At 37.4% G+C, this 24072-nt stretch overlaps 1 protein-coding gene across 3 annotated transcripts in view; it reads right to left on the bottom strand.

Annotated features, from left to right (window-relative positions):
- Positions 1 to 2498: 2498 nt before the first annotated feature.
- Positions 2499 to 24072, bottom strand: part of MTR (5-methyltetrahydrofolate-homocysteine methyltransferase) — a 49726-nt gene continuing 28152 nt past the window's right edge. For all 3 annotated transcript variants that reach the window (XM_085055526.1, XM_085055527.1, XM_085055528.1), the window contains 15 exons: positions 23426 to 23515; positions 22647 to 22799; positions 21971 to 22078; positions 18906 to 19006; positions 16891 to 16958; positions 15923 to 16043; positions 12905 to 12986; positions 12047 to 12145; positions 11210 to 11285; positions 9864 to 10019; positions 8941 to 9137; positions 5685 to 5885; positions 4756 to 4948; positions 3912 to 4024; positions 2499 to 3779 (listed from right to left, as the gene is read on the bottom strand). In XM_085055526.1, coding sequence (XP_084911652.1) covers positions 3687 to 3779; positions 3912 to 4024; positions 4756 to 4948; positions 5685 to 5885; positions 8941 to 9137; positions 9864 to 10019; positions 11210 to 11285; positions 12047 to 12145; positions 12905 to 12986; positions 15923 to 16043; positions 16891 to 16958; positions 18906 to 19006; positions 21971 to 22078; positions 22647 to 22799; positions 23426 to 23515 — 1851 coding nt within the window. In that variant the 3' untranslated portion in view covers positions 2499 to 3686. The remainder of the gene's footprint in view (positions 3780 to 3911; positions 4025 to 4755; positions 4949 to 5684; positions 5886 to 8940; positions 9138 to 9863; positions 10020 to 11209; positions 11286 to 12046; positions 12146 to 12904; positions 12987 to 15922; positions 16044 to 16890; positions 16959 to 18905; positions 19007 to 21970; positions 22079 to 22646; positions 22800 to 23425; positions 23516 to 24072) is intronic.

Here is a 24072-nt window from a genome sequence, read left to right as displayed (position 1 = left end):
CCAATGCTTGCCAGGTGAAAAATCTTGTTTCTGGAACAGTAACGTGTTCAGACATGTAAAATAAACTTATTTAAAAGACTTCTACAGTTCCATTTTGGCAGAACCTACAGTGAACCTTGACATGCAGCTAATGAGGACTGCTGGAGGGAAAAGCAGGAAGAGGCCAAACAGGGAGATGGGGTAGGAAAGACCATGATCTAAGAACTAATATGGGGTCAATTAGAGTTTCTGCATTCTCTCCACTCACTTCATCCTCTTTCTGTAGGAATCAATGGCAGAGACCACCTACCCTGGCCTGGGATCACTCCCCTTTAGGCAGTGAGTCAGGAGCTGTAGGCACAGGACACAGTGGTGCCTTAGGGCAGCAAGGAAGAAAATGAGGCCTTTCATTCTGCAGACATCACAGCAGCTTCAGGTCAGCAAGGATAATTACCAGCTTGCTTTTGCCATCCTGGCTGAAGTTGAATCACAAACCTAAAAGGCCAAGTTTGGCAATCTCAGCTGAGGTCTCCTTTGCACAGCTATTTATATCAGGCATGTGGCATGGTCAGAAACCTCAGGATATTTAGCCACGGTGGTATTATTAGAACAAACATGAGGGCAAACTGCACTGGTTTTTTGGTTCTGCCTCCAGCTGGACAGTTTACAAATGCTTTGTGAAAGTAGGACCGACGTGTTTACATTCTGTTCACAGTGCATCTTCTTTTGAAAACTGGCACCTATAGAAGCCTGACAATCAAATGAAACAACTTTGTAGTGGGGCTGAACAGGCTTGGCCATGACAAGGCCACGATAAATTGAGGGCACAGCAATCCATTGCTCCAGTAACTGAGAACATGTGCTGCTGTTTCTGTAAGGAAACCACCCTCCTGAACTAATTAATGAAGTTGCCTCTTTTTGTGCTCTTCATTTTAAGACACTGAATCCATTCTTTCAAGGCACACTCAGGTAAATCAGCCAGATTTCAAGAGGGAAATTATTGAAACTCAGTCACAGTTACAAGTAAACAAACCCTTTTCTAAAAAGCAAGGCCCTTAAAGGCCTCTCACTATTCCCCCTATTTTCTGGACATGACTGTATTTAAAGCAGAAATTAACTGAAAGGGTGTATGACTTTCACACTCTTCAACAAGAAAGCAGAAGATTCACAAAAAATGCACAAATACTTGCAGAAAAAAATAAATGTGAGTTTTGAGGGTTTTTTTTTAGAAATTACCTGACCTTGATAGCATCCTCTTGACAAAAGAAGCTGCACTAGATTCTTCCCAGCAGTTACAGCAGCACTGAAACAGACCTGATAATGAAGGGGCAGGTTTAAGGGTAGTATTCCCTCCTGACAGTCATAAAATATATGTGCCTCAAAACCTAATCTCCAGGCTGCTGGCCTGACTTACAAGAAAAAAAAATTAGTATCCAAAGTAAATTACTCACATGAACTAAACCAGAGCTGTTTACAAAGCATTCTAATTTTTTCATCATCGCTTACATCTAGTACCTTTGCTAGCAGTATTTAGAAAAGCACTGCAAAAAATATTTCATGCATTCTAAAGCTGTCAGTCTTTCAAGTAAAATAGCCTTACCTGGTACAATTATGAGACTCTTTTCTTTCACAATTTACCTTAGTTCTGAAGAGAAGAATGAAAATTTGACTTATCCAAAATGTCAACCGACAATTTAAAATAACAAAGTTTTAAAGGCATTGTCCTTGATAAAAGCATTTGCATAATAACAAGTAATTATTCCAATCAGATTCTCCCAGTGATGAGTTTTGCAGGCAAACACAAAGATTTTTCTCAGTGTGTGATGCCATGTGTGAAGGGCTAAAGCAACTGCACACCGTTTGAAATCCTCTGTTTGTACACCATATACCACCACTGTTAGACAGCAGGGACCTCCTGCTGTCAGCTGTACTCATTGAACTGACTGCCACTGATTTCAGGAAAATAAATCAATAAACAAGCCAAGCTGAGCAAGTCAAACTTTGACCTCATTCACACAAGCAAATTTTCAGACTAATAAGGCATTCTGCTTTCAAATGTAAGAAAATGGAAGAGTGCCGGAGAGGAGATATTCCAAGCATTGAATTGATTTAAAAAAGTGCCATTACCAAAAACAAAGCATAGAGGATTTCAATTTTCACAGGCTACGTGTTTCAGGAACAAATCATCTTTTATATTAAGAATGTTTTACTTTTTAGCAGTATAAATCAGTGTTCTACTGAGAAACCGTTCCTACTACAAGAATCAGCTGCTCAGCAAGGACATGTCACAAGTCCCTTGACATGGAGGGAGGCAGGGGGAGGGGCTATCCATTTAGAAATTACTTTTGTAAGTCATTAAAGGATGAGCCATTCTAAAAGATTCAGTTAAGAACACACACAACTACCTTAAAAACCCCACAGCAGCTTTTAGAATTTCAAGTTCATAGTACAAGTACATATTAATTTTGACATTATCCCTTCAGATTATTCCACACATTTTACTGTTGCCATTTAAAGGATTCTAATAGTATAACACCACCTTTATTAAACTGTTGATACAAGATGATTCTTCTAGCAAAAAGTCAGATGAAGACATTACAAAAATTACACAGCTATTAATAGATTGTAATAAACTATAAAAGAACGTCTTCCTTACGATATTGGTCTTTTGTTTACAATTAGAGACAAAAAAAATGAGGCGTTTCTGTCATAATATTTTCCTAAATTAGCATTTAAATAATACTTGAGGCACTTTTCAGAAATTAGTGGAAGCTAGGAACAATTAGCACACTCTGTTAAATCTGATGAATATGTCTACAATACTAAATGTTACATATGACAGTAGTAGTTGCTTTTAAAATCCAGTTTTCTAGGAGGTTGAAAAGTTTGTAGAAGTCAGCTCCAAGCTTCCTGTCTCTCTGCAGAAGCAAATATGCTGCTCTCATAATTTTCACATACAAATGATTATGTATAAATTAAGCCTCACAACATTAAGGCAGAAGTGTCAGTACCCTTTATACAGAATAGAGAGATTGTGACTTGTTAAGAGGAAGAGGAAGCATGAAGCAGACAACTCCATAGGCTCATTCATCCCATATCACAATACAGATCTCTGATATTGCTCCAGAAGATTGTATTAATCTGTTTGTTCTACCATTGACAACAACGTGTCTTCTCAAGCACAAGACTAAACACTTGAGCAGATTTTTAAAAAGAACATCTGTTGTACTTCAGTTGCTCTTGATCACTCAGTATAAAACCATTTGTGACTTTGCAGAAAAATCACATCATATTTTTGTCCCTGGACTTGCCAAAACACATTAAATTAACAGAAGTAAAACTCAGTTCTATGCATATCTACAGCCATGGGAAAGAATCTTGCCCCTGATTTCAAAATCTTCCAGAGGACAGGAAAGCTTTGCAGTTTCCCCTTCTTACCCTACACCTAGCTTCTCTGCTAGAATCTTTGTGTAAAAAATAAAAATAAATAAAAGTAAGCTGCTATGACTGAGAACTGAAATGCATTCATGGTCCCAAGCCAAGGGCACCAGGCAGATTTGATTTGAAATATTAAGTTCCTTGATTAAGAATTTAAAACAATCAGACAAGCTATTGGGGTGGATGGAAGAAAGCTGTTTCCAGTGCGAAGAATTTTCTTGTTCCTTCTGGGAAATGGACCATCAAAAAAAGAAGTTCACCCACAAATATCACAGTTCTTCAGTATCGTATCCCAAAATGGGTTCCAGCCATTTCTCTACCTCTGCCACAGACAAATTTTTTCTCAGTGCATAATCTTCAACCTGTAAAGGGACCACAAAATGTGACAAAGATTTTGAAACTCTAGCGTTAAGTGTTCACAAAATTTTTGAGACATCTGCTCATCAGAAGATGTGGAATGCTCTAATACTACTACAATGGACAGGGTAAGTTACCTGATCTTTACATATCTTGCCAACAGCAAAATATTTGGAATTGGGACTGGAAAAGTAGAGGCCAGAAACTGCAGAAGCAGGTATCATTGCTAGTGATTCTGTTAGACCAATTCCTGGAAAAGACAATGAGAATTTTCTTACTCTCTGCATTGAGAATAAGCACAAATTCAGAAACACTTTTTTTGTTGGGCAGCTTCAAGCAAACTCAAAAAAACCAAAAAGCTTTCAGACGTACTAAAACCAAACCCTTTTTCCACTTGTTAACCATTAAGAAAACCCCCAGAGCTTTAAACATACTGCAGACTTTCATTACAGTTACTGTAGAGCAACTGTACAGTTTGAAGGAAAAAACTTGGACATTTTGGCAAATGAGGTTTTGAAGCACAGGAAGGTATTTTTGGAATTGTGAAAGCATCAGTAGAACATCTGACATGTAAAATACCAGAAGCAAACAAATGGAATTACTCCCTTTTTCAGAATTACCATCGCAAGGTTCATGTGGACCAGGAAATACACTTCTGAATTAGCTTTTTTTCTGTTTCTATCTGGAATGTCTTTTTACAACCATAAGGATGCCAGAAATTTTCTCTGTGCTGCAGAACCCTGTTTGCGTGCAATCTGCTAATTAGGGACACAACTCCTCCACTAAAAGCACTGGCAGTGTTTTGCAAATTCTTCCTTGAATGAGGCAAAATAAAAATGGCAATAAAAAGGGGAAGACAGCAATTCCCAGAAGCACTTCAGCTTAGTATTTCATGTAGCTCTGTGCCACCCAATTTGTTCTTTTTTTGGAATTTTGATTTCCCATAAAAAAAGTTTAGGAATCTTAGTAAAGTGGAGTTACCTGTTGTTTCCTCAATGTTTGCAAGTTTCCACATGGTGAGTTTTTCTGTATGGTCAGGCTGGCTTGGATATCCAGGGGCAGGACGAATTCCCTCATATTTAATTTTGCGTAGGCCAGAGAGATCCAGCTGCTCACTACTACTGTAAGCCCAGAATTCCCTTCGAACCCTTTCATGGAGCTCCTCTGCAAATGCCTTGGAACAGAACAAAAAGTTGGTTTTTAAAATTATTTTATTTGTACAGACTGATGCAACAGCTATTTGATTAAGATGCACAATGATAGACACTTTCTTGCATTCCCATTTTCATTTTTAAGGGACGTCTTAATATAGGTAAGAAATTTGATAGAATTAAAATTCACATGCAATACTTATTTTGCTAGTTCAGGTATTTTAGTTACTTCTCTTTTAGGAAGAGAGTGGTTTTTTGATTGTCCTGCTTTAAAATCCTACATACTCAAAGAGGTCAAGATGTGGACAAGCAATCTGAAAAGACAAAGCTGATTAACCTATGGCAGCGACACATCATTATAGCATTGAGCTCTTTAGGTCTCGACTCTATCTGGGTGTCTCACCCAGGTCTAGCAATGGAAGGCCATATCATTCTTGCATCCATGCTAGGATCAGATACAACCATGTGCTGCTGCTCCTTCCAGCTGAGAACCTCTTTTCCAGCTCAAAGTGGGTAACAGCTTTTCTGAACTGCTCCTGCAGCTTACGTGATTTTGCCAGCACCAGCTGCCCTTCAGGAAGAATTCCCATTTCAGTAAATATCTTCAGAAAATATTATTATTAATAATAATAACAATAATCTAATAAAAAATTATGAAACCCTGCTACATCTTGAAATATATAGCTAGAGCTACCCCACTTGCATTGCACCGAAGTGGCTGTAAGTTTGCTGTAAATTGCAATGATTAAAACCTCTTACCTCTGCCAACCGATCACCAAGAGCCTTCACCATTATGATGTTGTATTCATCATCCTGTTTCCTAAATTCATTGCATAAATCATCTACACCAAAGCAGGCAACAGCAAACAGGCCTAAGTAGTCACAAATGCCAGAATCCAGTGGTGCTATGAAGTCAGAGAGGCAGTAATATGGATCTGTGCAGGCAGAGTCCTTTTCAGCCTGAAGTAATGAAATCAATGTGATGAATCAAAACACTTTAAAATACATCATTAGTGCACTGTTAAGCTAAAGACCAGTATTTTTAAGACTAAAGGGCTTAGGGCATTTTTGACAAACACCTAACTACTCTTTGAACCATGGTAGCTTACCTATAGTTAAATAAGAAGAAAACCACCTCTCTTACTTTGAGTGTGCTTGGACCACAGAAGAACAAACCACCAGAGAGATGCAGCACTGAACACACATTTTGCTTCTATTCACAGCTACTAAGATTTAACAGCTTATACTGCAAACAAATTGTTACAAAGTAAGGAATACTCTTGTGCCAACCACTGAGTAAGAGGAGGAATATTTCATCTTTACCCCTAACAGATTCCACATTTGTTAACAAAACTGATAGTTGATGTGCAAACTGAAGAATTCTTCAGCAACTCCCCCTGTAGAATGGTTATGAGTTTATAAACACTCCTAGGTTCTTATGCTACAAACTATGTGTTCAATAATACAGACTAAACAACGCCCAGGATGCAGAGCTTATACTAATCACACACAAACATAAACAAAATACATCTATCACTACTGAAAGGTTGAACTCTAAGCAAAGTTCAAGTGGGTTTATGCAAAGGAAAGTGGTCCAGTGGAAAAGGACCTGGAGCTGCTGATCAACACAGCTGAATAAGAACCAGCAGGATGCCCAGGTGGCCCAGAAGGCAAATAGCATCCTGGCCTCCATCAGAAACATTGTGGCCAGCAGGACCAGGGAAGTGAGTCTTCTCCTGTACTCAGCACTGGTGAGGCTGCACTTCACCCCCATTTGAGGAAGAACATTGAGGTGCTGGAACAAGTCCAGAGAAGAGGAATGAAGCTGGTGATGGGTCTGGAGCACTCGTCCTGTAAGGACTGGCTGAGGGAGCTGGGAAAACGAGGCTCAGGGGAGACCTCATTGCCCTCTACAGCTACCTGAACAGAGGCTGTAGCCAGTGGGGGTTGGCTAACCCAACCAGGTAACAGATAACCAGATAACAACTGAGAGAGCAAAAGGACAGTCTTAAGCTGTGCCAGGCGAGGTTTACATTAGACATTTGGAGGAATTTCTTCACAGAAAGTGTGATTAGGTACTGGAATAGACTGCCCAAAGAGGTGGTGGAGTCATGATCCCCAGAGGTATTTGAGGAAAGACTGGACATGGCACAGAGTCCCATGGTTTAGTTGACATATGGTTGTTCAGTCATAGTTTGGACTCAACGATCTCATAGGTCTTTTCCAACCTAACTGATTCTGTGAAATGGGGAACTAAACAGCTCATTGGATCCTTTTCCAAAATGGAAAAGAAGTAACAGAAAGAGGTGACTGAGCACCCAAAAAAAAAAATCTTGAATTGCATCAGGAAATTCATTGTGGAAACATGATTCCTATATAAGAGGTGGCACAGTTCTTGTAAATTTACCCAACATACAGAGAGAGGAAAGTTATTTAATAGCTATCACTTAGCTGAAGATTCTTTTTTTTTCTATTCTATGACAATATTTTAGCAACGCTTTTCACCTATTCCCAACTGCATCTTAAAAGCAAATAAAACCCCCACCCCTGAAAAACAAAGAAAAGTAATTCTTTAACCTACAAGGTTACAGAAAGTACCATAATAACTAAAGAAATATCCTTTTTCCCCAACACTGAAATTTATGTTAATTTTAAGGTTCTTTTGTAATTATTAGAGTTAGGGAAAATACTACATGCATCTCCAACTTTTAGATTTACATCACATCCTTAATTAGTGTCAATGCCATGGAGAGAACTCTGTGTACTATATAAGAAACAGAATGCAATTGTTCTTTTCAACTTTGCTCTGCTAAATACTCTGCTGAGTTACTATATACAGCAGGCTGGAAGAGATGCAGCTGAAATACATGGAGTCCAGAACAACAGTAAGCACAGAATTTCATGGCCTTGACCTTTGAGAGAAGCCTGAATAATTGGGATATACAAGATTTAAAAAGCCTAGGAAAAATAACAGTATTCCAATAATAAAAACAATTACAATAACAACATCAGATATTTTCTTGGGCAAAAAGAAAAGAAACAGTACAGGAAACAGGAAAAGAAACAGTAGTAATGTTGATTTACATGGGATATCAAAATGTTTAACTAAGGTATAAGTCTCTGAAACATCCCTGCCTGTGTGCTTGTTGAGAGCATTTTATATACACATCTGCCATGAGCTGTCAAGATGCACTAGATCCATCTCAGGGAACTCCAACAGGTAAACTAAGAGCCATGTATTTCTTAGTATGCTTCTGCAATGCTGGCACACGACTGTCCTCATAGAGTATTGTACTCCAGACATTTAGGTAGTTGTTAAATTTTTTTTCTGCCCACATTTGATGACTCTGAATATGTGAACCACGAAGAAGCCAAATCAGAAGATAGGGAAAAAGGAGAGGCAAAATATCTTGAAAGTTCAATCTACCAAATTAAATGCAAATCTAGGTAAGTATGGTTATCTCCATCAAAATTAGCAGCCAACTAATTCCAAATGGCCCCTTCATACAGTGAATTTTACAAAAACATTAAGACTGTCAAATACATGTATCTCCATTGAGCTTTATTTTCCAGGTTTTTTTTTAATTCTAACTGGGTTTAAGCATTAACACATTCAAGCAGAATTTTTCCCCTAAAGTAGAAACCAGGGATATTAAAGAACTAAGGTTCATTAGGTTCTATTTTAGCAACACAAGATTCATGTGATTAAATTATACAGCACATTGCTTTAGGACATCTTAAATATTAAAACTGAGATGGAAAATGCACATCATATCCAAAGATGTCAAACCTATAAAGCATTTTGTACAATTATTACAATGAAAAATACTGCAAATACTACAATACAAAGACCTGGCTCATCACTAACAGGATCTTGTTATTACTGCAAGAAATTACAATGGCTGCACAGAGATTACAACAATGATTTCTACAGATTTTAATAGGGCACTTCTATTACATTCCTGTGATTCAGGAGGAAAAAAAAAATCATTTAACAAATGTGCTGTCACTGTACCTGTTGCCTCAAGCCGTAAAATATTGCTATTGGTTCTGAAGATCCCACTGCCTCTTCTACAGCATACAAGTGGATATCATCTTGAACACTTCGAGCCGGCCAGAACCCAACCACCCCTCTGGCTTGTAACTTCTTTTCATTAATCAGTGTTTTCAGTAGATCTTGAGCATCATTATAAACTTTCTTTGCTTCTTCACCTATCAAAAAGAAAAAAAAAAAAAAAAAAAAAAAGAAAATGCTTTAGAAAAGGTATGTTTTCATAACTGGCTAAATCGGTTTAAGAATCGTTGGAAGATCGATTCATTTTCCACATAACTCTGATGACTGCAATGATCTGTCAGCTACAGCAAACAGGATGAAAGCAGTGTGATCATAGGGCTGCAACAACATATATCTTCGGGAAAAAAAACCCAACAAACCACAAAATGTTTCAGCCAGCACCATTCCAGCAGAGGCAGAGAACACAGAATAAAATGAGCAACAGAGGTTTGGTGTGTGCACCTACATTAGCACAGTGCAGCAGGCCCAGAACGTTGCTTTCAGTGTCACCCTTGCAGTTTCATCACGTATTTCAAAGCCTACTGAATAGTTTCAAAAGCAGACAGAGCTCTCTTGCCAACTTCCCCCACAACAGGAACACAGATACTTTATGTGCTCTGCTGCCATTTTCTGACAATAAAATACCTCCCTGTGCTTTGGCAGGTGAATGCTAAGTAAGACAACTGAGCATTTTTCCCCGCTTATTTTTCAGCCTCACATAGCAACAGTTAGTTCACTACAGGTTGCTTTAAACAAATTATTTCAGTGACTAATTTCCATGTATTGCACTATTCCTATGTATTTCAAAACATTCAGAATCTTACTGCAGCACAACAGGCCTGTTAGGATTATTTACATGAAGTAAATGCAATTTCAATACTCACCTACAGTTTTATCATTGAAGATCTTAGGGAAATTCCGGTTGGGATACTTTCCCCTAAGCTGCCAGACGTCAAAGAAGGGCTTCCAGTCAATGTACTCCACCAGCCTCTCCAGGTCATAATCTTCAAAGACTTTTGTGCCGATGAATTTTGGTTTAACTGTAAGAATCAGAAGTACAATCTAACATGATGAAGATAATTTAAAATTGCTTTTACATTTACAGCATAACTGATGATGAGCAGCCTCCACCACTGCAAATGACCTCTTCCACACCAATTGTCTTAGAATTCTCATTGTCATGTTTTTACCAAGTCATACCATACTCCACAGTTACAATGTAATTGAAAAAAAAAAGCATAAAAAGCATATAAAGTGCAAATTGAAAATTTAAGACCTTTTGTTCTTCCATGTAAATCAATAGTTTTCAGCTGTTGGACTTTGGAACTTATTTCATTGGCTAGAATATTGGCCAAGACACAAGACCAAAAAAACCTACACAAACTTATCAATACCTAACATATTTCATACGCATATACCTTTCATATTTACAAACTCCTTTCTACGCACAGGCATGTTATATGTGATGATACTGCAGAATATTTCTTTAAATTTATACGTAATTTCTAAGAACTTTTGCAGCCACCACACACTTGTTTAGATGCACACACACAAGTGAGAAAGCAAGATGGATCTATCCATGTAAAGCCACAAGCTTTGCACTTGTTTTCTGTGTTCAATACTTTGTAACACATTAAGATAAGCTACTGAAAATTAGCATCTTGTTGTCTGGTAAATGAAACGACAGAAAGCAGTGGTAATGGCAGTGCAGGATGCAACTTCTTTTGGAATGCTATTTATGCTTCTAGTATAAACAGTATACTGCTAATTTAAAAAAAAAATCAAAACAAACCAGTACAAAAACTGATGGGGGAAGGGTAGGAAAAAGTGTAAGGAGGAATTTGACAACAATGCCACATCACAATGTGTGTTCCCCAAATATGGTACAGTAAGGTGTGCAACATAATCAGCCAGGAAGACATTATTTTGCAAAAGCCATCATTACAGTTTACTGATTATATGTTGTTATGGGTAACTCATTGGTTTACAATTTTTTCAGTTATTTTTATTAAATATTAATTAATTTTTTAAGTGAGCTGTAAAAAAATAAAGCAGAAACAGATGGTTCAATTAATGCAAAAAAATCCCTCTGCTGAAACAGATACCAATTTACTTAAGCTGTTACACTGCTATATTCTAAAGTTTAAAGCATAATTTAATTAAAAATATATCTAAATACATGATATAAAATAAAGGCACAGCAGTAACAAACAACAACATATAAACTGACCTGGTACATGGCCTGATGACCAGTTATTATGGAAACCTTTTCTTCTAGCTTGCTGTAGAGACAAATATCTTCTTTCCTATATGGACAGAAAGGTTAATTTCAGACAGTCAGCCACCTTTCAGACACATAAACTGTAACTGTGGACTTCATGGTAGAGTTTTATGCAAAATACTCTTCAGGACAAATGTGACAACAGATAATTTCAGGCTCAACAACTCCCAGTTCCCAACTGTAAAGAAATATTACATCACAAGCAAATCATTATTTTTGTCTGTATAATTCTGATAAAACTGGCCTACACAATTTCTGGTTCCTCTGAACTACACCAGAAATTCCTTTCTTACTTCAAAATACACAAAATAAAAGTACAGCAAAATATTCTCCTACTGCTCTTATCCCTCACCTAAACAAGTCTGATATTAGGAAAGCATGATGGTTTAAAATTCTCAATAAAGTGGAGGTCAGTACCAGCAAAAGCAACCAGCACCATTTTCATTATCCCAGTTGAAGCTCCACACATCCAGCTACTGCTCCAGGGGAGCACTGGTCTCCTGTGGGTTGATTAAGATGACATGACTGCCAGCTTCATGGAGGTCCTAGATACCACTGACTGGCCATTGAGGACAATCAAGAATTTGCCAAGCATGTGTTAAGACTCATGCAGAAAGCCTTACAGGCTAGAAAATTTGATTTCATAAGCACCTCTGGAATCAACTTTACTGCAAGTTTTAAATCAAAACAGGTGTACTTGTAGGTCTTCACAAGACTCTGAACAGCAGGAGTAACGAGGCAAGTGCCAACCACCTCAAACAAGGAGATAATCAATTACATTTGTACCTTGAGAGACTCATAGTGTTCTTGTCTAATTTCTTCATATTCCTCTAATATTTCTTCAAAGAAATCATCCTTGATACTATTGTCTAAGAGCTGAGAGCACTGAAAAAAAACAGCAAAGAGAAAGCACTAAGTACATAATGTGACACACTATGTAAGGACAGAGTATGAATTTTAGGCTAGGCAAACTGTCTGTCAGACTCTCTTGGCAACACTAAACCAAGCCTTACCAATAATCTGCAATCTAACTATTCAAACTATCCATATTTAGACTGTGTTTATTACTAAGAGCACTGCCCTACTACACAGGTAATATTAGCAGAGCCAAGTCTGGCTCTGGAAAGACGTGAGAGAACAATACTCCAAAAACTTCAGAGTGAATAGTCACAGAAGCAACACACAGCTTGGCCTACTCTTTACCACAAGGTACTTGCCAGCTAAGACCACCCATTTGTCTGGAAGAGAATCCATGTCAAAAAACTCCAGCCACACCTTTCTCGGTACTAATGTTGCCATCTAACTAACTTCAGAAATATATCCAAATTAGCCAGAATAGCAGTTCACATCCAACTCCATCAGTCTTCATTACAAAATTACAGTCAAGGACTAAGTGAACATTGCCCTCACCAGAGAAATGAACATTTAAATTAAAGCACCCAGTGACAATAACTGGCACAAGTCAGCTGAGAACCACGTGGCAACACAAAGCAGCTGAAGCAAATGTAATTTAGAAACGTCTCTGAGATGTCCCTTTAATTTTCTGCCACAACATTAAGCCTTGGAGGAAAGGATGAAAGGCACAACAAAAAAACAGAGCATATATACCTTTGTATGGATGAGAAACTATAATTTAGAACTTACAACCACAACACTCTTGGATGCATCCAGGACATGAATTACAGGTGCGCTATATCGTGGGGCAATTTTAACAGCTGTGTGTGTTCTTCAATGAAAAAGAAAAAGAGTGAGCATTTCACAACTAAAGCAGAAAAACAACTGAAAAAAAAAACCAAACCCAAACCAAAAACCCCACCAACAAAGAAACTCAGACAAAACCCCAGTGAAATAAATCCTGACTTTATGCATAGACCAGAACTTCAAAGCAAGAAATTCATTCATCCATCTGTTATGCATGAATCATTAAACATAGATTTTAATAACAGGTATATATACACTTTTCTTCAAAGAGTATCAGAACACTTCATAAATAATGTGTCAACTCACATTCCCTCAATGTCTTACCAGCTGAATGAAAATCAGCAACTCATTAATTTTGAGTCCCAGAAAATTTCAGTAAGAATATTCCAAACTAAGCCTACCAAGAACTAACAATTTTTTAAATCCTTTTTGCTCATCTTATATTTTTCCCTCCCACATGCTGATTTTTGGTCTGTGGATTAGCATTAACCTAATTCAGTGATAATTATTCCATTTCTCAAAATCAGAGGCACAAGTGCTCTATACAGCTGAAGAAGAAATTCTGCCAGTGGTTAATTAGTATTACAAACTGGCGTCTTGAAAATACAGTGAACTTTGCATTACAACTACAGGTGCAACAAGGACAGGACAGACCCTTCTCTCCACAGTCTGTCCAATTATGAGACTATTTGCTGAAGCCAAACAATATGGACTCTAACCAGGTCTGCTACAATCTGTGCTGCTCTGATAAAGAAAGCAAGACTGCTAATAATTTCTACTGATGCAAGAATGACCTCTGCTCAGAGTCCTGTTAAAACTCTGCAACCAAGTGTAGGAACAAAGATCTTCTAGGCCTTATAGTTTGCTTTCTTGTATGCTAAAATCAAACACCATTTTTAAAATTAAATTTAAATCAGAGCCCAGGAAGCGATCTTTCACAACAAAGGTAAGATCACCCTTTTCTTCAGGTTCTGCCAAATATTTAAAGAACTAGGACATGGACATTTACTCATGACTGTGCAACACAGCTGTGTAAACAACTGCCCATCATCTCCTGAATTTGCTTCTAGGAGACACACTTTTGATCCTGGCAACTCTATTTTTTGCAAAAAGGTATCATCTCTTCTATTTTGATAGGAACAGACAAAGGAAACAAAAGAGGGCATGGTCCTAAAATGGAACTGTATCAACCACTACATATTAATTTTTGTATTTTTTTAAAGTAAATTTTACAACGAGAATGTCACCATTATTTCTCAGCACCTGAATTTACCAAAGTAGCACAGTAAGAATGCAAAAATCATCATTACTGTAAATTATGAACAAACTCTATTGTGTTGATTCTGTACGACTAAATCCAGCCTCTTTCTCTTTCAAACTGACCTCACTATATACTCTTCCAAGTACTGATAGTCTCCTTATTCCAAATAACAATGCCTATTTATTACAGTGAAAAATTGCAGATGGCTGTTCATTAGCAACCTCTGACACATACACAACCTTTAGGAATGCATAGGGGAGGTTAAATTTAAGACTGGGAAAGTAATATTAAATATACATTAAGAATCCAGTCTTCCATAAAGAGTATTTTTACTGGATATTTTATAGACACTGTATTGTGTCTGGGCATTATGTACAAGGATATATTTATATACAGTTCACATGAATAAAATCATAATTTTTGTACTCAAAAGTATACATATATTCTTCAGTAATTTCCATATTCAAGGATAAAACTAGTGCTGCTTCCCTGTTAGCTACATTGCTCTCTGTGAAAAAAATCTGCAAAATTGTTTGATGCTGGTTATTTGACATCAATTACTAGGCCACAATGCCCTGGGTGAAAACAGTGAAAAGATCTGAAGAAAAGGCTCTAAGACCTCCACTTAGAAGAAAGCCTTTTTTCCACTCGCCACTTTTTTTTTTTAAATAAGAAAAACCTCTCTGTGTGTTTGTTCTCAGTATCAAAGCCATAGGAAGAGGCTCATAGGGGAAAGGAGAAAAAGGATACAGTGAACCTTACATTACACGTGCAGGAGCAATAAAGACAGATAGTGATCCTACTCTCCCCCTCTCCACTGTCTGACAAATTGTGAGATGATTCGCTAAAGCCAAAAATACAGAATACAATATGTGTTTCTCTGATAAAGAAAGCAACACTGCTCACAGCTTCTAGTTACACAAAAAATGACCTCTGCAGTCTTCTGAGCTGTCGCCTACTCAAGTATATTGTACACAAACCAGTCAGCAAAGCATGGCCCACGGCTGTTATACATGCCCAGAACACAACTGCAGTAATGCTAATACTAGGTGTCAGTGAGCTGTCAACATGGTCTTCAGGAAATCACAGCAGCTGTATTATTTCATTAGAACAGATCTGAGAGAACAGATCTCAGCAGCTCAGTCTATAAAAATCAACATGATAAGTACTTCAAGGCAAGCAGCTGGGCTTTATCCCCTATCAGCCTGCTTGAACAGCTCTGGAGGCTCAACCCAGTCATCACTGCATTGAACAATGATCCAGGAAAATACAGTACCTTCCTTAAAGGTAATAACTCCCTGATGTCAACATGGCCATTTCTAGTCTCAAAATTCTGCATTTTTAGAATGCTTTGGTGAATTAAAACAGATCATTCAACCCCTCAGAAGAACAGAACTATATTCATATACATATCTGCATGAATGTTTACAGAAAATATAGTATTTTCACATATAATACACAATTGCAAAAATTAAATATTTAAGATGTCCACTATTTTTTATGTCCTAACTACATTTTACCTCTATAATCTAGGACTTCAGAAACAAGAAATAACAGTCAATCTTAGAGTAAATACATATCATTATGTATGTTGCAGAAAAATGATGGAAAGGGGGAAAGAAATGGCTATAAATTTTCTTTTTCACTAGTTAACACGGTTTGCATACATGTTGCCCATCTTCCCAACTGAGATATCTTACTTAGAAGTAGTTGCTCCTCCAATCAGCAAAGGAATCTTTATTGCCAATCTCTCCATTTCCTTGGCGACAAAAATCATCTCATCCAAAGATGGGGTGATCAGACCAGACAGGCCAATTATATCTAGTGCAAATTTACAAACACATGTACAGAAAACTTTCAGCAAATCCATTCTAGAAAGACACAGAAATTACTACAGGAAGGCTTATATCATAAATCAGATAGCTTCATGTGTCAGATACAAAATAATGAGACATTGCTAGCCTAGAAAGGAGGTTTGACCCAATGAGAAAGTGAAAGCTTTCCAAGAATGACAGTGATTCCAAATCCCCAGTTTAAGATACTTCTCAGTCTTCACAGTTGCTGGACACCTATTGCTCTTGTTTCAGCAATGAATAAATAGCACTTTTGATTAGCAAGCTCCAAGTCTCACAAATTCAGCACTGAGGAGGGAAGTAAGACAAAATAATTGTAAGTTCTGCTCTTAGAAACAGCAAACGCTTTCAAACTTCTCCACGTATGTTCCACACAATTAATCTTTTCCAAGATGCAATAGACTGTTCCAAAGCAACTGCAACTTGTTTCAGAATGTTCATTATTTTATTAGAACAATTCATTGCTGATTTCACACTCACTGATTAGGCAGGCCAAATGCAAAGTTCTTTTATTGATTTAAGACCCAACAAGAAGTTACTTAGACCTTTTCAATTCTCCATTTATCCACCTGTAAAACAAATACTAAAACATCACTCTTGGAGTTGTCCTTTTGATATAGGGTTCCAGTTCCTCAGGCTACGTTTCACAGAAGTGCCAAATGCTAAATAATTAATATGGTTGAAGCAGAAGTTCTGATTTCTCTGAGGACAGTCTGATCAAATCACATCACAGGAATGCAATAAGCAGCAATAAAAAATGCAAGTGTGATCTAAAAATCAAACAATTCAGAAGTACTAATAAAATCTCTCCATACCTGCTTTGTTCTCAACAGCAGCTCTTAATATCTTATCACATGGAGTCATGACTCCTAAATCAATAACTCTGTGAAAAGAAAGGAGAAGACACAAGAGCCTTTAAATAACAGATCAAATTTCTGCTACAGGGCAAATACATTCCTCTTGCTGTAAATAACTGACCTAAAAATTGAATTCAAGATTGAGATTTTTCTTTGTTTCTCTTAAGACCACTTTTGGGAATTTTTATAATAGGAAATACCTCTGTGTCTGGTAAAATTTTCAGTAAGAGTTCCATACGGTATAATAATAGTTAACAAAATTCAAATGTAAGAGGGGCTTTTTTTTTTTTTAAATACGTTTTTGTGGTGATACTAAGTCTGGCGGCTGAGATGAGTTAATTTTCTTCACAGCAGCTGGTGTGGTGCTGTGTTTTAGATCTGTGGCCAAAACAATACTGCTAAACTAAAGTTTAACTATTGATGAGCAATGCTTTCCCAGCATTAAGGCCTTTCTGTTTCTTATGCTAGCCCCCCAAGGAATAGATTGTGAGCAGACACAACTAGGCAGATGACCCAAAATAACATGAAGTCAAGTTCAGCAATAAAAAGGGAGATTAAGGGGCTTAGAGGGGTTAGCAATCTTTTGCTCATGAAGTGAGTAGGCACCGATCTATCCATGGGAAGGGGATTGCCTTTGCATCACTTGGGTTTTCTTTCTCTCTTCTTCCACTTCTCCTTCTGTTATTAAACACTTTTCTCCACCCACAATTTTTTTTGCTTTCTTTCTTCCTTTCCTCTTTCTCCGTCCCACTGAGGCTGGCTGGGTGGAAGGGACAGAATGGCTGTGTGGTGCTTAGCCACCTACCAGGCTACCAAGAGCAGTAGCATTTCTGAGATTATCTGGATAATACAAAAATGTTTTGTGCACATCATATCTTACATCAGGTATATAAGATGATTCAGGTCAAATTTGTTTGCCTTACTAAAGGATACATTTTATGAAATGGGACACCGAACTTCCCTTGTTAGCATTTTATTCCTACTAACCCTAGCCATTGCCAAAGTTTTCATTCTTCCAAGTAAAGCACCCCAGCCTGCTGATTTCACTCAGCCTCACTCATACTCACGGTGACAGAGAACACCATGGCTTCCTTTCAGTAAGTCTAAATAAAGCTCAAGAAAGCCTGAATCCAATCAACAGAATTTCAAGAGGAAATTGAATTGGATATATTGCACATACACAGAACTGCTACTGACTTCAACACTTCGTGTTTCAAAAGAAAGGGAGAATTTTGGCTCTTTTTAGAGCAAATGACAACCCAAAGTCAAAACTAAACTAAAGGAATGAACAGTAAGACAGAGCTCCAAAGCTGATTCAGCTTTGCACAGTGTCTGACACACCCTTGAAAAGAGCACTGATGGAAACATAGCAATGCATTCCAACACTGTTGCCAACCCTTCTGCATGTACACAGGCCATGAAAGACCTGACTTCTCTTGATGTTCTAACTTTTAAAGTTCAGAAACAGAATGAGAATCTTGTCTCTTATTTAACAAAACATATCCCAGCAAGTTTTTAAAATGTCATAGTTAACAAGCAACATGAAAAACACTACAAGATTCATTAGATTCTTACAAGACTTCATTTTTTCCCAGCACAACCCACACATAGTATTGCCTACTGATTTCTTCAGCCATTATGTTTGAAACATCACACTTATTATATTTAACTGATATAAAACAAATACAAAAATTTACATTTTCATATACATTCATATTGATGTTAAACTGCATTCACTACAGATGCCAATATATTAGGAAAAACTGTATTAAAGGAAGAGGCAATACTCCCTCTTGCCTCCCCATTAAGTAACGGCTGCTATGATCTGTGTTCCCTGTCATGACTTGGGGAACAGAGGACAATTCCCAAGAAATGCCCACCTCTGTTAGCACCACAGCTGCAGCTAGTCTAAGAAACGAATTACTGACCCTTCTACATTTGTGTTCCCAGCTACCTAATGTCAGTCTCTTTACCTGAAGTTGTTGCAGCCCAGAACAACTCCCACAATGTTCTTGCCAATATCATGTACATCTCCCTTCACAGTTGCCAGTACTATTGTACCCTGGTAAGGATCCTGGAAGTTGAAGAAATAACAAGAGTTAAATTATTCAGAAGCCTTGGTACGTTTGAAGACATCCTTCAAAAGTGTAATCCTAATCCATGACCCAGACTCCTATTATAGTACAAGTAATTGCAAAGCATAGCAGAGATAATACAGTAAATATTAAAAACTATGTTAAAAGATCCAGGTAACAGAAACTTGCACGTGAATTATTCTTACAAAATGCATGCATATTATTCAAAAATCTGTGTTTGAAAAACCAAAATAGCAGATAAAACAATTTCAGATCTGGATAGCATTTTTTTTGCAGTGCAATAACTGAACTCTTAAGGTACCTCTGCTCCAAATACACACTTCACCAATAAAGAGATTAAATATTTAGAACAAAAGGGTATGAATACATATAATTACATGTCTGTCGGTCCATCAAGATCAATCTTTTGATGCAATGCTGAGAAGAATGAGAAATTAGCAAAATTAAAAGGAAAATTAGAGGAATTAGCAAAGGCAGAAGAGGATGGGTTTTATGCAACACAAATAGCAAGGGAGTTTTCAGTGCAATGATCAGACTACTTCAGACTACCCAAGCTGAACAAACAGGCTGGAAGCAGGATCTCCTTGAAGAAAGGAAGCTGTTCTGTCACAAACAGTCCTGGGCTAGATGGCATTCTGCCTGACAAAGGGTGCTACCAGCAGCACAACAGTGGAACTTCCCATAGCAGCTCTCCACCAGGACACAGGACTTGGCAGTATCTTTTTAGTCATATAATCACTGCCGTCATTTGGAACAGCTCCAGGCTATAGCAGTAGTATATCTGTGTTGTTGCAGCATCAGATGCCAGTAAGCAACTACATTAATTGCACAGAATTTAAATTAAGTGGAAACCTGAACATATTCTATGCAAAACTACAAAATATTTTTCCAGACAGTATCTCATCTTCACACATGGCAGAACTGGATGACTAAATCCTTCTACGAAGTATGTTATATTTCTGGACATATAGAGTAGCTCTCTACTTCATGAACCTATATTGCTTCTATAGTTGCAATATTATGGGTTAAAAAAATCTCTATATATTACCAAGAGTGATGATAGTATTTCCATGGTTCCAACACATTTGTTAATAAAACCCCTGGATCACCACTAATGTTGCTGTTTACTAAAATCTAGTATCTCCCTAGTGCTTCTGTTTTACAGAAGGCCAGAGAACAGAGGAAGCAAAATGGAGGTCTGTAAGTCAACTATCTCAGTACAGCAACAGAAAATTCTGCATATTTGAAAATATACTACTGAAATACAAGAGAAAAATGGGAAAGAGATTAATCAGGGACTGGGAGAAGAACAAAATGTGCTGCCCCACATTGTATCCTATCTAATGATTACTGATGGTTTAATTAGTGATTGATACCCAAAAAAAAAAATTGGATTTGCACATAAGAAGAAAAAAAAATCTGTGCTGAGAAGAAAACAACACAGGCCATAGCACATACCATTTTAAATAAACCCTATTTAAGGCAGACTTATTTCAATTGTCTTAAGCGAGGAGGTCCTCAAGTTCTGGGCATACATCCAAAGGCTTTCTTTTTTTTTTTTTTCATCTTGATAGAGATCCATAGCCACATCTATTCATCCTCAAATGTAACTATCAACACTTTGCATTTCCTGGCAGTCTGTGACTAAAACTGTCCTGGAGGGTACAGTGGCCTGGGTAACATCAGACAGAGCAGTTACCAGAGTCTGCAAACCATTTTCCTTCAAGTCAACGTACTTTGGGAATAGATGCAGCTGTTTTATCTCTTTCATTGATTCTCCACACAATGACAACATGTTTTTTTAAGAGGAAGGCACTACATTCCTTGCCTAGCAGGAGTCAGAGGAAGCAGGATTAAAATGTAAATTCACATCAAACCTAAATTTGATAGTCAAAGACAAGTGAAGAAAAATATTTAACAACCAAAATTGTAAGCACCTATCACATTACAAAGATAGTAGGAAACAACAGACAAGAATATTTAAAATGGGATTCTGTCCAATTCATCTGAACTCTCTTTTCTACTGAATAGAATCTTGTCAGTTTGGAGAAACAAGAAACATCCTATATCTTCATTTTCTGATGCTGCTATCACATAGACCATTTACCAAATTTGGAAGCAATTACTTCAAGTATATTCACGGGTAGCTGATAAAACTATCCCTAGGCATCTCCAACTGTTGGCTGTGAATAGGGAAATGTTGTAAACGAGAGGCCCACAAGGATGTGAAAATCACTGATTATTTTAAAATGTATAGATTACATATTAGATAAAAAGTAGTTTTCAGAAACCAGAGGAAAGATACACATAGAAGAAGACAACTGCATTCAGACCCTATTCTCTTCTCCCCTGCAAGTTGGTGATGGTTACACATGCAATGAACATACTATTCTATCATAACAAGAGGTCTTGAAGTCACAATCTATAAAGAAAAAGGATGGAAAAAATTGGTTTGTTTAGCTGGAAGAATGATCAGGGCTATGGAGAAGGGAGAGCTGAATAAAGAGAAACATGGTGACAAGCTTTGAACACGCCAAAGAGAATTACAAAGCTCACCAAGGGCTGAAGTATTAGAAGCAAGTAGCAAAATCTGCCATAAAGCTAGAATTACTATGAATAAATAACACCAGAATTAAATGCCCATAAAAACACAAGAAATTAGTTACTTTGGTATAAAGGGCCTACAAAAGCTTATTGGCATCATTCAGGAAAATCTGTGACAACAGCTTAGGCACACACCAAGCAGAGTTCCACAAAATCTGTACTTTACATCCCACAAAATCTGTACTTTATGTCAAACCTACTTCAAATTATGCCAAAATTGCCAGTTTCCATACAACTGCATCAAATCTCCACCATAAAAACGTAAATAGCAACAAATAATTCCTTTATTTGTCATAGCATACTATGAAAGAATTACAGCACAAAGGACTGTATCTTGCCTCTTCCTCCACGCTGCCTCGCTTGGCTCTCCTTTCCTCTCTTTCTTTTTCCATAAAGGGAATAAGGTGGGCAACTGCTTTCTTCATAACTCGAGCAGACTTTATCACCTGCACAGATAAAGGTGGGAGCAGAATAAACAACAAAGACAAGATACAGGAAGAACCTCAGTTTTCTTCTAGCTCTCTCATTCAGGCAATAGATGAAATTTCATTTGCAGACCCAGGTTCCAGTTTTCAGATCATCCTGTGGCAACAGGCTGCTGCCCTTACTGGGCTAAGGGTCTACACATGACACTTTCTTCCACAGTGCAGCCTCCCAGAATACTCACAACAGCACTGAAAGCTACAGATGGGCCCAGACTTGGAAGGTGTTAAACACAGCAAATTTTATTTGGGCTTTTTTTTCTCTCTTGAGCTTTTTCATGGGGTCAGACTTAAAACCGCATTTCAAATACAGCAAAAAGACTCAGGAAAAACAGACACAAACATGTAATTACATACAAAGAAAGTCAAGTTCAAAAGTAAAATAAGAAAATGGCTGCTTCTCAGCAGTATCTGAATTTTTACAATTCCTGGGCAGTATCTGAAAAAACAGCCAGCATAGAATGTTTTAGCTACATTTTTCAATACTAGTTTTACTAAAGTAGTAAAATGTATGACATTATTTTCCCATTACCTGAGGCAGAAACATCTTTCCAGCACCAAAAAGATCACCAACAATTTTCATGCCATTCATCAAAGGCCCCTCAATTACATTTAAGGGTCTAGGATATTTTTCCTGATTTAATCTTGCTTCTTCTGTATCTTCAGTGACATACTTCTCAATGCCCTGAGAAAAAAAATGAGAAGCTTTTGTCTTGCTAGAAATACAACTTTTATTTAGTTGCCTTCTCTCCAGAAAAAAACCCACAATGAAAGTACAAATAGATACTGCAGATACTGATAGTCTTCAAAAATACCTCAAATATGTATTGAAAATAGGCTTTCTTAGGAATCAAAACACTGCAGTTCTTAGGCAGATAAAGTTATTCACAGCATGTCCTCAGTATTAAGATTTGTTCATTTTTCTTAGCTGTGTTGTAAGAAAAACCCAACACTCAAAGGTTGCTTCCACAGTACAAGTGCCACTCAGTGCAGTACTACTGAAGGACCAAAAAAGCCCTAGAAGTAAAAGGAGTATGTTCCAAAGTAAAAGCAGTGTGTTTCTACCAACACTAGTGGAATAAAATATTAAGGGTCAAAGACTTCAACTTCTGAAGTTTAAAGACAAACCTCTACAGTTTTGTCTGTTACTGAAGTTAAAAAAAATCAGTTGCATTTATTATTCATCATTAATTAATAGCTTGTGAAAAAATGGCAGTGGAAGAACTTTTAAAGCCAAATATGTCCCTTAAAGTCTGAGCTGAGATCATGCCTCTGAGAGCTGACAGGTAGGACAGTTTTCTGCAGATTCACCTTTATGAGAGCATATTCCAGCCTTTCCTCCACAGAGCTATTACGCCACTCATCAGTCTGTACAACTTTTTTTCCTCCTTGAGCATGATTCTGAAAAGGAAAGACATCCATAGGAGCTTGCAAGCATAAGTACAATTATGGACTTCACTTTAAGAAAAATGAGGATATTTCCAAGTACTGACTCATAAAATTATGTTAGACTATTCAAAAGGCTTTTTTATATCCATGCAAATGATGCTGCGAACACCTGTGATACTCTGTAGGCACTAAGAGAGTCTACATCCCCAACAGGTACACACCCCAATGAAAATGTAAACAAAATAATTTTTTAAAAAAGAGGGAGGGCAGTTTGACAATTTTTATGCTCATAAAAATGATGACATGACTAATTCTAAGGGTTTTACTTCTGGGAACATAATTTAGATTGATTCCTGGCCCACACACTACATTAATTTTAAAATTCTAATTAATTTGGCAGTAATTCAGTTTCTACTGGAATAGGTTATGTTGTTCCATATCACAGACGTGTTTTCAATCAGGCAGCCTACAAAACTACTGTTTGTCATGCACATAGACTGTCCCAAACTACCCCATATCCTCTGTCTCACACTCATACTCCCTTTGGCTATGAACACAGAGGCCAAAAG

The sequence above is a fragment of the Lichenostomus cassidix genome, chromosome 3 (genome assembly GCF_008360975.1).
Source record: "Lichenostomus cassidix isolate B80296 chromosome 3, HeHo_3.0, whole genome shotgun sequence".
Taxonomy (NCBI): domain Eukaryota; kingdom Metazoa; phylum Chordata; class Aves; order Passeriformes; family Meliphagidae; genus Lichenostomus; species Lichenostomus cassidix.
The sequence above is the reverse complement of the archived record's forward strand: the minus strand, read 5'-3'. Positions and strand labels throughout refer to the sequence as shown.